The sequence below is a fragment of the Photinus pyralis genome, unplaced genomic scaffold, assembly GCF_008802855.1.
Source record: "Photinus pyralis isolate 1611_PpyrPB1 unplaced genomic scaffold, Ppyr1.3 Ppyr1.4_LG9, whole genome shotgun sequence".
Taxonomy (NCBI): Eukaryota; Metazoa; Arthropoda; class Insecta; order Coleoptera; family Lampyridae; genus Photinus; species Photinus pyralis.
Window position 1 is genome coordinate 5,401,176 of NW_022170878.1, and position 17,688 is coordinate 5,418,863.

Here is a 17,688-nt window from a genome sequence, read left to right on the forward strand (position 1 = left end):
GAAGAGGGAGCGATAGAGTAAAGAAAGGGAGATGCCATATTGCAAACCTAATACTTTTTAAAAAATGACAAATTATGCATTTCCAATTTAGAAAGTAGAAAAAGTAAAGCGTTCAAGCAAAAAAAGGGTCTGTACATACTTACATATAACGGTTTCCTAGTTGTTGAAAAAAACCTTTAGTTTTTAAATTCAATAAAAATATTCACAGACGAAAGGAATGCACCATAAGTCTTGGATAATATGGTTAATGTAGACAATTAAATAGTAACACGTAATTGCCCGTTAGTATTCGAATGTCCAAACATATTCAAAATCAAGTTAACTTTGCAAAATCAAATGAAGGGCATTTTGCGAGGGCGTAACTCATGAGGGACCTTGTTTGTGGTGCAAGGTCGTAATTTGGTCACATTGCGAGATGTTGGCGAGTTGTCGATGATATTTTCGAAAAGTTTGATTGACACTTCAGGGGACTTCACAAGTGCTATCTCAAAAGTGTACAACTTAAATTACTCACCGCAGACTTCATTCTGGCTTTAAGGTACTTACTTCAAGATAGTTTCTATTACCACCCCCTTTGCGGCTCCCGCGAAATTTCTACATGGTTTAAATTGGCTGACCCTTGCGCGTACTTTCCCAATAATTACAACCTAAAAAAGTGACCGACAATAATTTATTAGAATTTTCGAAAACGTTAATTAACCTTAATAAAGTACAGGATACAATTAAAGGAACGCATAATTTCATAAACAATTTCCGTGCGTAATAGCCGAGTCCATTAAGTAAAATTCCAATTTCCTAAACGGCCTTTCATTTGCATTTCTGAAATCATAACCGTAGGTACCGCTTCTTCGATCGCGCACCCCCCGTTACTCTCAAAATCCCACACGCATCTCGCCTCTTATCGCTTCATCTTTAGGAAAATAAACCATTCTCGAAAGGTTTATATTTAAACATCAATTTTAATTATTTAAGTTGTAATTTTCATAAGCTTGTTATAACAACACTTAAACTGTCAATTAAATCTTGAAATTCTCGTTCTGCCGGGTATAAACTTAATAAACTAATTGGTTGCGTTCGTAATTAAAGTATTTGGGACGGGCGTGCGTAAATTTGCGTTTTTCCCACGCTTCTCTAATGCATAATTCACATTCTGACACCTGGTGCGGGAATGCGCGATTGTTAGATTAGAGTGAAGCCGAGAACGTGGATGATATCTTCTTCGTGGTCGCGAGGGCGTAATGTCGACGGAGCAGATCTTCGAATACCGAGAAAGGCTCCCCGGTGGAGCGCTTTATGCGCGCTTCGTGCACCATGTGCGAATTTTAGATGTTTATGGTCTCAGGTTTGTTTATGTTGTGTTGGATTCGTATTGTGTTGCACTTACTTCTTGCTTTTATTAACCCTTTTACATGTCGTCGTCTTATTCCTTTGTAAGAATATTTTTAACGACTCGCAGTCACTTTTTTTCTCCGCTTCGTAGTTTATTAACCGCGACTACGAAATTGGGATGGTACAAGGCGCGTATTGACTTGTTCTGAAATATGAAAGTTAGTACGTACGTAATTTTATTACCTTTAAGCTATTCCATAAATGGAAGTGGTCCTTCGGGTATTCTCTTTTTTCCATTTGCAATTTAGATAGAACTCACCATTCACCAGTCATTGGCACTATTTAAGGGATGATTTCCTGAGATTCCACGATAATGAACATGTTTTATGTTTCCTGCTTGAAATGGAAAGAGTAAAGGGGTTGATTGATATAAAGGGTGAACATTTTGTCTGGATATATTTTCAAGACAAGATCGTTTTAAATTATAATTATAAAATCAATTGACGTACACTGACTGGAGAGGTTTGCTGACTTCGACATGGTGAAGGGGGACATATTTTTTTTAAATAGCAACCACTAGATTTCGTTACATATTCATAAAGAGTACCTTCGGATATAGCAGCATAATACGTTACATAATCAAACTTAAAAGGGAAAAAATGTGCTGTGGCTAGCACAGATACCACCCGCATACCTGCGCATGGGCGATTCTGCCCTTTTAGGTCTTAGAATATGTGTACCGAATTTGGTTCCAATCGGTTCAGCAATTTCTCAAGAAAACACCTTTTCTTATTAATTTTGGTGCGTAGAATCCAAAACGATTCGTACTTTTTCGATTAGACCTCTCAATCAAAAGTTATAGACAAAAAACCAATTTCGAAAAAAATTCAAAGGGCTGTAACGTTTGATCTAGTAGCCCAATCTTCAAACTGTTTGAAATTATGGATTCTACGGGCCAAATTCTATAAGAAAATGTTTTTTCCCGGTCGATCTCAGACAATTTTTTTTCAAGTCTCAAAAAAGGCAGTGTACCTATAACCTTCCTTTTTTATCAAAAATCGACCACTTCAAAATTTCTCGGGAAAACACTTTTTCTTATTAATTTGGTGCGTAGAATCCAAATCGACTCGTACTTTTTCGATTAGACCTCTCAATCAAAAGTTATGGAGAAAACCAATTTCGAAAGAAAATTCAAAGGGCTGTAACTTTTGATCTAGTGGCCCAATCTTCAAACTGTTTGAAATTATGGATTCTACGGGCCAAATTCTATAAGAAAATGTTTTTTCCCGGTCGATCTCAGACAATTTTTTTCCCCGGCCTCAAAAAAGCAAGTGTATAACCTCCGTTCTTTACCAAAAATCGAGTACTCCAGAATTTCTCAGGAAACACTTTTTTTTTATTAATTTCGGTGCGTAGAATCCAAAACGATTCGTACTTTTTCGATTAAACCTCTCAATCAAAAGTTATAGACAAAAAACCAATTTCGGAAAAAAATTCAAAGCGCTGTAACTTTTGATCTAGTAGCCCAATCTTAAAACTGTTTGAAATTATGGATTCTACGGGCCAAATTCTATAAGAAAATGTTTTTTCCCGGTCGATCTCAGACAATTTTTTTTCCCGGCCTCAAAAAAGCAAGTGTATAACCTTCGTTTTTTACCAAAAATCGACTACTCCAGAATTTCTCAGGAAAACAGTTTTTCTTATTAATTTTGGTGCTTAGAATCCAAGACGATTCGTACTTTTTCGATTAAACCTCTCAATCAAAAGTTATAGACAAAAAACCAATTTCGGAAAAAAATTCAAAGCGCTGTAACTTTTGATCTAGTAGGCCAATCTTCAAACTGTTTGAAATTATGGATTCTACGGGCCAAATTCTATAAGAAAATGTTTTTTCCCGGTCGATCTCAGACAATTTTTTTTCCCGGCCTCAAAAAAGCAAGTGTATTATAACCTTCGTTTTTTACCAAAAATCGACTACTCCAAAATTTCTCAGGAAAACACCTTTTCTTATTAATTTAGGTGCGTAGAATCCAACACGATTCGTACTTTTTCGATTAGACCTCTCAATCAAAAGTTATAGACAAAAAACCAATTTCGAAAAAAAATTCAAAGGGCTGTAACTTTTGATCTAGTGGCCCAATCTTCAAACTGTTTGAAATTATGGATTCTACGGGCCAAATTCTATAAGAAAATGTTTTTTCCCGGTCGATCTCAGACAATTTTTTTTCCCGGCCTCAAAAAAGCAAGTGTATAACCTTCGTTTTTTACCAAAAATCGACTACTCCAAAATTTCTCAGGAAAACACCTTTTCTTATTAATTTAGGTGCGTAGAATCCAACACGATTCGTACTTTTTCGATTAGACCTCTCAATCAAAAGTTATAGACAAAAAACCAATTTCGAAAAAAAATTCAAAGGGCTGTAACTTTTGATCTAGTGGCCCAATCTTCAAACTGTTTGAAATTATGGATTCTACGGGCCAAATTCTATAAGAAAATGTTTTTTCCCGGTCGATCTCAGACAATTTTTTTTCCCGGTCTCAAAAAAGCAAGTGTATAACCTTCGTTTTTTACCAAAAATCGACTACTCCAAAATTTCTCAGGAAAACACCTTTTCTTATTAATTTAGGTGCGTAGAATCCAACAACGATTCGTACTTTTTCGATTAGACGTCTCAATCAAAAGTTATGGGCAAAAAACCAATTTCGACAAAAAATTCAAAGGGCTGTAACTTTTGATCTAGTGGCCCAATCTTCAAACTGTTTGAAATTATGGATTCTACGGGCGAAATTCTATAAGAAAATGTTTTTTCCCCGTCGATTCTAGACAATTTTTTTTCCGGCCTCAAAAGAACCAAGTGTATAACCTTCCTTTTTACCAAAAATCGACTACTCCAAAGTTTCTGGGGAAAAAACTTTTTCTTTGTTCGAAAAAAAAATTCAAAGGCTGTAACTTTTGATCTAGTAGCCCAATCTTCATACTGTTTGAAGTTATGGATTCTACAGGCCAAAGTCTAAAAAATTTCAGACAATTTATTTTGCCGACTCAAAATATAGCCTTTACCTGTTTTCGATTCTCGGTTCATTATGCAGCAGAATGCACCAGCACCAAATTAGTGTTGTACTTGAAAACAAATAAAGCGCTTAGTTAACCACATTTCTTAACTTCCCGTTGAAGAGACTGCACCAGCAGAACCACGGGCGGTGTTCCCTTTCCGAATTTGTTGACGTGTAATTTGCGTGGCACAACAAATTGCCATGTATTAATATTTTCTATTTTTATAGAAAGGGGGTCTTCCATTCTCCATTTCATTCCTTTCACCGGAACCGTCAAGATGGTGAAGCCAGTGCGAAAAAGTTCAACGAAGAATCCTCCAATTCTCAGTCACGAATTTATAATACAGAACCATGCGGATATTGTATCATGTATTGCCATGGTTTTTGTTATCGGACTGATGGTGCAGGTAGGTCGTCGCCGGATCCGTATGGGACAATCTGTGAGCGTGCGTGTGTGTTTCAGGCTACTGCACCGATCGCGTCGATATTCATTGCGCTTCAACATAACGTGACCGAAACTGGCGAGATACCGTTGTATTTATCCGGCGGAAAAGATTGGGCGGGCATTTTCTTCTACAGCTTGATCTGTATCGTAGTGCACGCGATTATTCAAGAGTACGTGCTCGACGTAGGTACCTTCGAGTGTGTTTGTGCCCAAGGTTTAACTCGCATTTTAGAAACTTTCCAAGAAGCTGCACCTGTCCAAGTCGAAGCTGGCGATTTTTAACACCAGCGGGCAATTGGCACTTTTCTACGGGATATCCGTGCTGTGGGCGTTGGAGGTTATTCTTTTACGCGAACACTACATTCCTGATGTAAGTCGGTCACCGGGTGAAAGCCGCCTAACGGGTGCATGTTTCAGATTAATTTACTATGGGCCGACTATCCGGCGGCGATGCCTTTCAGTATGAAACTGTTTCTGATCATCCAAATCGCGTACTGTCTACACGAGCTGCCCGAGCTCTACTTCCAGCGTACCAAAAAGGAGGAGTACCTCGAGAAAATCACGCACAGCCTCGCCGCGTTGACGTTAATCGCCGTACCTTACTTCCTCAACTTTAACCGCCTGCTGATCTGCCTGATCGCGTTGCACTACGTGTCCGAGCTCACCCACCACGTCTGCCAGCTAATCCAAACCGTCGACAAGGACGAGAAGTTCACGAAGGGAACGCGCCTAGTCTCTATCGCCGTCCTAATCCTCGCTCGTCTCGGTAGCGTCGTCCTCGCCGTGGTCACCTTATGGTTCGGTCTCGCCCTGGGCGAACAGCGCGAGCTCGACCTGCAGGCGGGCTACTTCAACATCGCACCCGTTCGTCTAGTCCTGCTCACCGGAATTTTAATTTTACAACTGTAAGCCGTACGCCGACCCCGCGTGAGCTCACTAATCGCGCGATCATTTCAGCTATCACACCTTCAACGTCGTCAATCAGGCGGTGGCGAGGATGCGCGAGAGCAAGGCGACCGTGACGTCGACAAGGATCAAGCCTCAAAAGAAGGATAAATTTAAAAAATGTAATTGATTAACAAAACTAACCTAGTATTTAGTGACAAAAAAAAAGTTCCTAAAAAAATTACTAAACCCCTTGAATTGAATCTGTTTTTTTTTTGTTCCGCAGCAAAGAGAGGAGGCGAAGAATCTGATTTGCCGGAAGTCGATCAGAACACAAACAAGAACCTGAGGAGCCGTTCCCAGAAGACTAAATAACTGATATATACGCGACAATTAAGACATTCCTCGTTTCGTGAAGTTTAATTGTGTCATCGTCCTTTCCATAGATTATTAATACTCGTTTTGTATAATTTTTTATGTGTATAAATGTTGCTGTTATACAGTATGTTAGTGTGAATTAACGAGGCTAAGGAATAAATGGCTACAGGTTGCGTGGGTGCCTTTATTATAGTCCTCCATAGGAAGGGGAAATACATATGAGAACTGTAAGCCATATGTTCGTCCTGCGGAAATTAACTTTGGGCCAAGACCATGTAATCCCCAAACCATAAATTGAGCAAACAATTACACCAAAAATGAAGATTAAAAGAATATAAGTTAACGGCATTTTTCATACACGTGATTACACATTGAGGTTAAATCAAGTCGATGCAATCCCACTCGATCTGGGACACACTGTATATTCATTGGTGATCTAAAAACTTTAAGAGCGAATCTGTCGAAAACGGTTTGTTGGAGGAAAGCACTTTGAAAAGCAGTGAATCTTCCGGATGAGACATATGGGTGAAGTGAAGCAAATATCTTAAAAATGAAGCATTGGAAGATGATATTCATACAGGGCAAGTGGACTGTTAAAAAAAATGACATGCTTATTTGGGGGTGAATGTAGAACCGGTGAGCCCGCGGGGCATACCCCTAGGAGAAAAAGAAATTTTTGATTTTAATTCACCTCGACAACTATGCAAGGGCTAAAGCCTGTAAAGCTAAACGCTTTGGGGATGAATGTAAAAACGGGTAGTCTGAGGGTATGGAAAGATTCAACTGTCAAGATCCTCGTTTACATACACCCCAAACCCCCCCCCGGTGGTGCGTTCACCATCAAAGCCATCAACACTTTAGTGGTAGGCAACACATGTTACTCTCGAAACGCACCAAATGAGTAAAATACCAGTAACTGAAAAAACTTAGATGTTTGTTACGTACTTTTTGAGCAAATGCAACAGAATTACCGTAACACCGAAATAAAACCAACCCGGCAACGTTTAAAAATGGTCACCGGTTATTCTTTCCAAAAAGCTAAACACATGCACATCCGGCTTAAATTTGAAATCGAAAAGTGGCATTTGATAAAAAATTATAATTATTGCTATATGAAGAAGCTCTGTAGCGAAATAAATTACACTGCAAAAATAAACTTTGATAATGGTAGTTCCCCGAATAAAAAAAAATTGGGAAAAAAGAACTTACCAAGAAAAAACCTGCCGACAATATTATACTGTACTGTAGCCTGTAACCCATTCATGTTTTGTTTATATGTCCCGTGTTGATTAAAGATGGTATCCCGATGAGAAAAAGAGATCTATATTACTTTTAGATATGTTAGATGCTATATTCACATTCTACAAATAATGCGTCTCTTTTCAGTTTCAATTGAGTAAATTATAAGACAATTAAATACAAAGTATGTAATTATCAATTATTACTAGCCATAACGATTACCTTTTACATTTGTTTTTGTTTATTCAAACATTTAGTTGAATTTTATGTACAATTATGTTCGAAATGGTTAATGTGGTAGGGTGGAAGATCGCTCCTGAGCGAACCCTGTACCATTTGTGAGATTTCTTCACAATAAACATTATTATTATTATTTTAAATTTTAAAAAACTCAGTACCGCTCCACAGCATCGAATGAAATGTGACAAATTTGCTGCCTTGAATAAAGAGATCTCGATTTTTATGTCTTGCTTTGAGATAATCGATAAATACTTAAATGTTTACACAATAATTTCGCAACATTTGCAATAACCCTCTCTCTCGAAGCCACCACACACTACAGACTAATATTTAACAAGAAATTTGTTCGCGGTTTGTGTGCGTTAAAAGATGTCGTTTAAGATATCGTTTATTATTTGTTCCATAATCACAATGAGCACATTTAAAATCTTTAAACACTTTATGTTTTAAAAAGTGTAGTTTAAAGTTGTACTTGTTATTCGACTTGTACTCACAATGAGGACATTTAAAATCTGTAGAAAATTTATGTTTTAAAAAGTGTCGGTTAAAATAGTATTTGTTATTTGTCTGGTAATCGCAATTACCACATTTAAAATCTTTAGACACCTTATGTTTTAAAAGGTGTAGTTCAAAGCTGGTTTTGTTATACGTCTCGTAATCACAACTAGTACATTTAAATTCATTAGAAACTTTATGTTTCAAAAGGTGCACTTTAAGGTTGTTTTTGTTATTGGTCTCGTAATTACAAGTGGCACATTTAAAATCTTTACAATCGATATGTATCAAAAGGTGTCGTTTAAAGTAGTATTTGTCATTTGTCTCATAATCACAATTGGCACATTTAAAATCTTTGGAAACTTTATGTTTTAAAAGGTGCACTTTAAGGTTGTTTTTGTTATTTGTCTCGTAATTACAATTGGCACATTTAAACTCTTTAGACACTTTATGTTTTAAAAGGTGTACTTTATAAGAGTATTTGTTATTCGTCGCGTAATCACAATGAGCACATTTAAATTCTTTAGAAACTTTATGTTTTAAAAAGTGTAGTTTAAAGTTGTATTTGTTATTTGACTTGTAGTCACAATTAGCACATTTAAGATCTTTAGAAGCCGTATGTTTTAAAAGGTGTAGTTTAAAGTTGTACTTATTCGTAGTCTTGTAATGACAATTAACACTTTTAAAATCTTTAGAATCTGTGTGATTTAAAAGGTGTCGTTTAAAGTAGTATTTATCATGTGTTTTGTAATCGCAATTCGCACATTTAAAATCATGAGAATCGCTATGTTTTAAAATGTGTCGTTGAAAGTTGTTTCTGTAATTTGTCTCATAATCACAATTGGCACATTTAAAATCTTTCGAATAGGTATGTTTTAAAAGGTGTCGTTTAAAGTAGTTTTTGTCATTTGTTGCATAATGACAATGGGCACATTGAAAGTCTTTATCGGTATGTTTTAAAAGATGTCGTTTAAGACATTGTTCATTATTTGTTCCATAATCACAATGACCACATTTCAAATCTTTAGAGACCTTATGTTTTAAAAGGTGTCGCGTAAAGTGGTGTTTCGTATTCGTCTTGTAATCACACTTAGCACATTTCAACACCTTATGTTTCAACAGGTGTCGTTTAAAGTGGTATTTTGTATTTGTCTTGTAATCACAATTGTCACATTGTAGCACATCACGTTTGTGTATTAAAATGTGCCGTTGAAACAAATGCTTATTCTTTGTTCCATAATCACAATGAGCACAATTAAACCCTTCTGAAACAGTATGCTTTAAGAGATGTTCTTGTAGCGTTGTGTGTGGACCAAAGTCACATTCAAAATCCTTGGAAATTTTGAAATCAGTTTGTATTTCTTCATTATCGAGTGATTTGGAGCATTGTGCAGTGATGGTAATTTCTTCGTCCTTAATTGCAACCAATGCTTCATTGCTTATTAAAATGTTTGCTCCAAGATTGGAATGGATTACTTCCTCTTGTTTTGGTTCGATTTTAATGAACTGTACATTATTTCCGTCCATATCCAAAAGAAATAAAATTTATCTTACCAGTCCCAGTCTATTTATAGCTCTATCCTCTGGGTACAGATGCAATTTACTTTGCGCTGGAGACTACTCTATTCCATTTAAAATCAACCACAAGAAACTTGCAAGCAAGTAGTAAATTTTGTGAGGTTATAGTTGTTATCTTTATTCATTGTTTACACCTTAGATTTACACACCAGAAAATGAGATACGGGCGATAATGGTGGGCATGCGTCTGTTAAGTGCCCATTTGCTTCAACTTTTTTTTAACGAATTTTGTCCACAGGTTCAGTCGAGTATTATATGCCACAGTGGGCAAGTGGCTAGAATACTCGGCTTGCACCCTGGCAGTTAGGGTTCGAATCTTTGGTACGAAAAATTTTTTCCACAAAAATGCGTAGGTAAACAATTCAGCGAAGTTGTTTGCAGTTTTAAATTAATTTTTTTGAAAAACAAACAAAAACGAAGGGGTACATATATGCGCATGCCCACCGTCACCGCAGTTACTCTCTGTAGCCGCAGTGTTGTCACTTTTCTACAAATTCTATAACACGCGCTGTTGCCAATAAACTTTGTCTTGCTTCGAGATACTGGATATTTAAACGTTTCTATATCGGCAAACATTTTAGATTCGTAAATTACAACACGTCACCTTACTCTTTCCCCTTTACAAGACATTTGTTCCGGAATGTGTTGTTTAAGACATAATTTGTTGTGTGTTGCTTCTTAGTCTTATAATTACAATTAGCACATTACTAGAGAAAGTTTGTGTGTTGAAAGATGTCGTTTAAGACAATGTTTATAGCTTGTTCCATAATCACAATGAGCGCATTTAAAATGTTTGCAATCAGTATGCTTTAAAATGTGTTGTTTAAAGTGATGTTTGTTGTTTGTCTCGTAATTACAACTAGCACATTTAAAATCTTTAAAAGTGATATGATTTAAAAGATGTCGTTTAAGACATAGTTTATCATTTGTTCTATAATCACAATGGGCACATTTCAAATCTTTGGAAACTTTATGTTTTAAAAGATGTCGTTTAAAGTAGTACTTGTTCATTGTCTCATAATCACAATTAACACATTTAAAATCTTTAGAATCGCTATGTTTTAAAAGGTGTAGTTTAAAGTGGTTTTTGTTATTTGTCTTATAATCACAATTGGCACAATTAAAATCTTTAGATTCGATGTGATTTAAAAGATGTCGTTTAAAATAGTGTTTGTCATTTGTCTCGTAATCACAACTAGCACATTTAAATTCTTTAGAATCCGTATGTATTAAAAGGTGTCGTTTGAAGTAATATTTGTTCATAGTCTCGTAATCGCAATGAGCACATTTAAAATCTTTACAATCGATATGTATTAAGAGGTGCTGTTTAAGATACCGTTTATTCTTGGTTTCATAATCGCAATGAGCACAGTTAAAACCCGAAACATTACGCTTTAAAAGATGTTGTTTAACTTGTAACTTACTATTTGTTGTGTGTTGACCGAGGTCACATTTAAAATTGTTGGAAATTTGAGTTTTAATATTCCATCCACAATCGGTTTGTTGTACTTCACTATCGAGCGCAGTAATGGTAATTTCGTCCTTTATTGTAATCAATGGTTCGTTGCTTACTAAGATGTTTTCTTGAAGATCGGAGTGGATTTCTTCTTCTTGTTTTGGTTCGATTTTAACGAGTGGTACTTCATCCATATCTATTAGCATCACTAACTTTATCAAGCAACAATTACGTTTCTGTTTATCACATATAAAGTCTGGTATTAAACCTATGAGCATTATTTTTTACTGGTAGTACACAATACAAATTTCTCAACTGTCTCCAGGAACAGACCTAACCTAATAAAACTGGCTGTACCTCAAGTATCGGTTACGGTTACGTTCCAGGCTCGTAATCGTCTCTCCAGTGGCGTATCAATGGTTTTTATTTTAGAATGTCACCCCAAACTCTGCTTTTTCTTAAATTGTAAATAAATCTTTCGGCTTTGTGCAATTACTTTATTACTTTAAATGGCTTTCTATTACTTGTAGTGTACTTAACCTCTAGGTTCCACGCTAACTTCACACTACAAGAACACGGAACTAAAGCCAACCCGGCAACCGGGAATCATAAATCCGATTATGATTCCGTCCAAAACTAAACAAGATCCCGATTAAATTTTAAAAATGGCGCATAATAAAACACCGGAACTGTGAAAAGTTTGTTTAATAATGATCGCAATTATCATTGATTGTAAAAGCTCGGAAATTTAAGTCGAAATAAATTACATTGCAAAAATAAATTTTGAAATTGGTAGTTTGCCGAATAAAAAAATAGTGTGGGGAAAAAAGAACTTACCCAGAAAAAAAACCAGTCGTTAAATTAATATTAAATTGCGTAGTTAAATTAATTGTTTGTAATGATGTGAAACAACAATATCCACAAAATATGTAGCCTGTAGGCTTCAAGAGAGTATAAATGGTTAATCAAAACAAGTTTTGGGAACCATGGGTCAGGTAAGCAGGTGCCTAGTTTCTGAAAAAGGGTGAAATCCACAGGATGTGACTTATCTTTGGTACAATACAATCCTTTTGTTAAGACCAAGATGGAAAATTACACGACCTTATAGGCAAATTTAACTAAGGACAAAATATGTGAAAATCATTGAATCGCAATATACCACATATCGATTCTAAACCGAAGAGTTTTTGATTAGCGTAATCTACCAAATATGAGATTCTACATTAAGGTTATGGTTATTACATCAAGTTAATTTCAAAAACAAAGATTTAAACTCACAAAAATATAAAATGCTGCATAAAAATAACAAATACGATATAAAGAAACGCAAAAATTACTACCTGCATTAAATAACACAAAAACAACAACAAACATTTACGAGGCGACGCGTTCGCAACCGCCATTAAAGACAAAATGCCAAAGATAATCAACGTTCGTGCTCGCCAGATGGCGCAGGCCTCATTTCCCCTCCTAAAAATTAAAAATCACGTGGTTGCCAGCTTTCAAAAATGAGCGCATCGTCGTAAGTTGTATATATACAGGGTGGAACCTCTCATCAGTGTAATTACGCTACAATTAAGCGTTCGTTTAAGTGCAACCTTTTAACACCCACAAGCTCTCCCACATTTGATGTGTGAACAGTGTAATTGCGCTACTCACGGTATATCCACACTGAAGGATGTTCGTGCACTGTGCACACAGAAATAGTCATTTATTAAAGCACGACACATCGAAAAGCACTGATTGTTCAATTTGTGATCGGTGTAATTATGCCACGAATAGTAAAGAAAGGCTGTTTTAAGGCATAATCGACGTAAGGGAATGCCGGCGAGTTGTAAGAGTGCGTCGAAGCAAGTGTGAAAGGTACATAATGAGGAGGGGAACGCTTAAAGTAAACGAGCGTGGATTTTTAAGGGTTGCGCGGTTTTAGTTGGTGAGTATATTAGGGAACGTCTCTTTCGAACAAAATTGTATTGATTCTACAGCAGGTTTTTAATAAAATTGGCACTTAATTTGGTATGTGTTACTGGTTGACGTCAGTTCAAGTCTGAGAAGAGTCAGGAAGGTTCCAAATTTGTTCGACAATCGGATATGTGAGCCATTGATTAGGAACTCGTTTTTTTTCCTATAATTTGGCAATGAGGGGCCCTTTTCTTTATTTAATTGGTTGCATTAAGCCAAATGTCATCCAAAAGTTTAGTTGTAGTACTAAGAAAAGTAGCGATTTTTATTATGTTGACAAAATTATCTGTACCCACGATTACGCCATCGGTTCATTATCATTAAAGTGATTTTTATTGGCGTTTATACAAAGAAAAACACTTATTTCTCCTATATATCTATAATTTGAAGATAAAGAACAAAGATAAAGATTGAATGTTGTGTAAATACACATTTACAAGGTTGTGATTATTATAAACCAACCCCACTTAGAAACATAATCATCGGTGACTCCCTACAAGAGTGGTGGAACATTTTCCCGATACTTTCCCTTGAAATTTCCTCGAGGATCGTAATTGGCAACGACCCATACTTTTCCATCCTTTGCCACCGTACCGACGCCGAGCTGCTTCGAACTTTTCCAAATGACCTGCGTGAAATGTCCGGTTCCGGACTTGGTCGGCTCTTCGCCGAACGTGTACTTGCTTATCTCCTTGTACCAACGGTCAACGGATTTCTCCCCGTTTTCGGCGTAGCCCGCCTTGGACGACGACGCGTAGCTCAAGTTTTCTCCGTACTTGGGGGCCGGACGATGTTTGGGCTTCGGCATCAGCGATATTTCTTGGGCCCATTCCTGCGCGTAAGCCGAAAGCTGCAATTCAGAAAAAAAGGTCAAATTGCTCAATTCTAGACCTAGAAAAGCAATTTCCGCGATAGTAAACAAGGACGACCTTGACTCCAACAATTCAAAATGGCGGACCTATTTTTAAGAATTTGCCAAATGGCCAAATTCGTCATCGCGCCAAAATATGGCCTTTTCTCGTTGTTGAATTAGTAAACTTATTAGTATAGCACTTACCGTGTCATTTAGTACCAAGGGTGGACAACCATGGAGTTTTCGGTAGTGGTTATGACGGTCCAAAGATTGTTTTCTGAAGGCAGTTAAATCCGCCGCCCTTGGGTCGAGTTCTACAACAGACGCATCATTTGAGTAACAAAATTTATAGTCATATATGAACATGCATAATCAGGAAGTGTACTTGAACGTAAAAGTAAACAGTTAATTGTGTCTTACCTGCCGAAACCACCCCCTCAAGCACAGCTACCGAGCACAACACGAAAATTGAAACCTGAATGAGCATGTTAGCGATTTCAGCTTAATACCAGCTTGTGTCCTTTTATATATTTGGCTCAGTTTATCAACAAGTACCTGCACACTTACCTATGGGTTTATCATGAGATAATAGTTGAAATCTCATATATTTGCCAAACATTTCGAAATTATGGAAGTGTTTTGCGATTCACGCTGATGATAAATATATAGATAGACAGATAATGTTTAATTTGGGGTCGAAAACGAAAAACAATGTGAAATAAGATTAAAATAAGTCTTACGGAATATTGTATATAGTCTATTAAAAAAACAACACAAAGGAAAAAGAGCACACGGAAAAAAAGAGTATGACCGAAAAAAACCTTGATATCTAATTAATAAATCCAAGAATCAGAGTAATTTGTAAAATCAATTGTATAGTTATACCAAGTTTAGGGCACAATGGGTGCGGTAAGCAGGTAGCAAAATTTTGAAAGGGAAGAAGTGAAATGAAATTCTCTGTGAAAACTGAAAGAAATTTGTATGATCTGTGAGCTGTCCGTTTTCAAAATTTCAAACCACAAGTATTTCGGATGGAATATAATGGTAATGGAGCACTATTTTACATAGTTCTACGTTTTCGCAAAGATCGCCGACAGTATGACGTTTAAATTCTCATTTTGAGGAAAATGCTCCTCTTCGGGACGGCGAAGGGTTTCCACATGTGCGGATTGAAATTTTAAGACCCCTCATGGACGTTACCGCATATTTGTATTTAACTCAAAATCCCCCAAAAAACGCTTCACTGATGAGGTCATCAGTGCATTTTTTAAGGGTTTTTTTTTGCAAATTTAGGGGCGAAAGTTAAGACTAGATTCCGTCGATCACAAAATGCCGTGGCCACGTTCGTTGTATAGAATTATATTCTTTATATTGAACAAGTACCGTTGGCGTATATTGAGACACCGCTGGAGTTACATTAACCTTGAAATACAATGCTGCCATTCACGTTCAACTGGAAAATTACAGAGTTCAAATAAGGTTCAAATGTTGTTCATATCCACGGTCATTGCCTCTGGTGCATTTACGTTCATGTCCACGGCCACAGTAGTTTGAGTAGGTAGGTGATTTTCTTAAATCGACCGCTGTGTTTGCAATTCCAGTAAAAGCACTTTGTAATTATAGATTGATCACTATATTATCTATTACCTCATGATAAACTTGTGTATTTACCTGTTGATAAACTGAAACAAATAAATGTTGGCTTTATTTTGTAGATTGAATTATAATAAGAGATTAGATCTTCTGAATCTGAAAAATACAGATCTCACAATTATAGATTTTTGTTGACAATTGATAAATTATCGAAAGCGGTGTACTGATCTTAACCCACCCCAGGCTCGAAGTGAAGATGACAGATTTCACGGCAAAGTGGCAACGTTGCAATCCCAGTATCAAAACACGGTTCCCGCTCATTTCAAACAAAAGAATGGCGCCTGATTGGATCGTCTAAGGTAGGGCCCCCTTACGTTACACGAAGCTAATGCAATGACTCGGGACCCAGTCGGGCAGGAACACTCAAATAAAACGCTTTAATGTCTGCGAGTTTATTTATTATAAACTTATTCTGAAAACCCGAGAATTTGGATGCGATACATAAAAGCAAAGCAAGCAAAACCTAAAGGTGCCGAACTCTCGCAAAAGCAGCCTACCAAGGGGAAAAAGAGCGCGACTTGAGAAAAAACCTTGGCGTTGTATAAAACCCAAACTATGCTAATCACAAGCAAATTAAAACACCAACCACCTAAGCAGAACACGTAACTCTGCCTTAATTAATGAATGAATTCAAGTAGCAGGGTACGTTTGAACAGTATGCGTAGAGTATTAGTCACAACATGTTCCTTTAATCCCGGCTAGAAGGCAACTCACTTTTTAGTTAGTCGTTGGGTGGTGAACCTGGTTATTTGTTAGGTTAGGGCCAGCGTCTTCGCTTGATTGCCCTCCTGTTTCACGGTTATATGGTTAGGAATTGGGCTGGCATATTTGCCTATTAACCCGTAGCGCAGTTAAGATTGTTAGGGGCAACACATTCACGCATTTATTGATATGTCACCTTGCTAGTTATTCGTATCATTGTATATCGAATAGGGTGGTGTGAAGTTTGTAAAAACATGTCTGATCTATTATTCATGTTGTGACGTAGCAATAGGCAGTTATGACAATACACAGTGTGCTCGTGGAGCCCTCAATTATGCTCAGTTTCCACATAATGACATTGGTATAAACCCCAGACTTCCGGAACTACTACCTGTGCTTCGTAACACTCCCCTGACATTTGTCACGTAACGACACAAAACTGAAGATGGTTAAGAGATGGGTCGCCGCCCATGGGTAGGATGGCCTTGGTTACAGCACTTCATCCCTAATGTTGGAGGTTCGAGGGCTCTCGGATCCTTTTATGCCTTAGCTCTAGAATACCTTTCTATTCTAGCGTCCGAGCTCCCTCTCACGGTAGATAGATATGAGTTACATACAACAAGGCACACGCATTCGCGAATGTTACGAGTCACACTAAACTAAATACACCTAGCATTGCATGTCCTACTTCACGGAAGTCGAGGTTCTACATAGGTCCACACCCGTACACCGTGTAACTGAGTTAAACGTGGTCTAAACCTAAGATATCGTAGACTTCCACAACCACATGGATATTAGTTAACACCTCGCATGTAGTAAATTACATATTAGCACAATGGTAGATGGAAAATATCTGATATAACAAATGGCATAATTCATATAAGTACATAAGAGTAAACTACATAAAATGCTTTACCCGACACCAAAGTGATTGAATCTTACGCACAAACACAAAGCTAAACTCTATGAATACAACTCAAAATACAATAATCCCACCACCAACAAGCTTTAACAACCAACAAGTGACGCCAAGCCCCCAAATCCCAAACATCCTCCGGAAATTACGAAAAAAATATCGACAGGTGGTGATGGCGGTGGCTCATGTCCCCAGAATCTCCAACTACTTGACCGGTTGCATTCGACGTTGAAATATACAGGGTATTTAAAGGGATATAGACATCTCAGTTTCAATAGATGTATTATTTGCGTACTACATTTCCGATAGTAAGCGCTTTGCTCATATATACCTATTAAAGATAAAATATTCAATTTAATGAAATGTATCTAATTCTCTTATGTTAAATCGACATGACTTTCCACAAGTAAAGAAATGTCTGTGCTTAATTCTAATATCTTCTAACAGCTCGAGTTAAAATCTCGGAGTAAGAGACAAAAATGAAGAAAAATACGCTATGGAAA

General features: G+C 37.0%; 2 protein-coding genes across 3 annotated transcripts; one reads left to right on the plus strand and one right to left on the minus strand.

Moving 5' to 3' along the window:
- Positions 1-4,491: 4,491 nt before the first annotated feature.
- Positions 4,492-6,264, plus strand: LOC116180978 (translocating chain-associated membrane protein 1). 2 transcript variants are annotated; one of them, XM_031501176.1, is made up of 7 exons: positions 4,492-4,557; positions 4,612-4,790; positions 4,847-5,011; positions 5,061-5,198; positions 5,246-5,733; positions 5,786-5,895; positions 6,000-6,264. In XM_031501176.1, the coding sequence occupies exons 2-7, from the start codon at positions 4,662-4,664 to the stop codon at positions 6,086-6,088; spliced, it is 1,119 nt and encodes a 372-aa protein (XP_031357036.1). In that variant the 5' UTR covers positions 4,492-4,557; positions 4,612-4,661; the 3' UTR covers positions 6,089-6,264. The 2 variants fall into 2 exon arrangements, with proteins under 2 accessions (XP_031357036.1, XP_031357035.1); XM_031501175.1 differs by lacking the exon at positions 4,492-4,557 and having other exon boundaries at positions 4,564-4,790.
- A 7,137-nt stretch (positions 6,265-13,401) lies between these two features.
- Positions 13,402-14,475, minus strand: LOC116181286 (Golgi-associated plant pathogenesis-related protein 1-like). Its single transcript, XM_031501595.1, has 3 exons — positions 14,335-14,475; positions 14,119-14,228; positions 13,402-13,911 (listed from the first exon to the last, which is right to left on the minus strand). Exons 1-3 carry the CDS (start codon positions 14,399-14,401, stop codon positions 13,555-13,557), a joined length of 534 nt encoding a protein of 177 aa, XP_031357455.1. The 5' UTR covers positions 14,402-14,475; the 3' UTR covers positions 13,402-13,554.
- Positions 14,476-17,688: the final 3,213 nt, after the last annotated feature.

Excerpts from the sequence above, each read along its gene's own strand:
- LOC116180978 (XM_031501176.1), top strand. The coding sequence starts at position 4,662 with ATGGTGAAGCCAGTGCGAAAAAGTTCAACGAAGAATCCTCCAATTCTC. Across the intron at positions 4,791-4,846 it reads TTATCGGACTGATGGTGCAG|GCTACTGCACCGATCGCGTC; the intron begins GTAGGTCGTCGC and ends TGTGTGTTTCAG. Across the intron at positions 5,199-5,245 it reads GCGAACACTACATTCCTGAT|ATTAATTTACTATGGGCCGA; the intron begins GTAAGTCGGTCA and ends TGCATGTTTCAG.
- LOC116181286 (XM_031501595.1), bottom strand. The coding sequence starts at position 14,401 with ATGCTCATTCAGGTTTCAATTTTCGTGTTGTGCTCGGTAGCTGTGCTT. Across the intron at positions 14,229-14,334 it reads TGAGGGGGTGGTTTCGGCAG|AACTCGACCCAAGGGCGGCG; the intron begins GTAAGACACAAT and ends CGTCTGTTGTAG. Across the intron at positions 13,912-14,118 it reads CCTTGGTACTAAATGACACG|CTTTCGGCTTACGCGCAGGA; the intron begins GTAAGTGCTATA and ends TCTGAATTGCAG.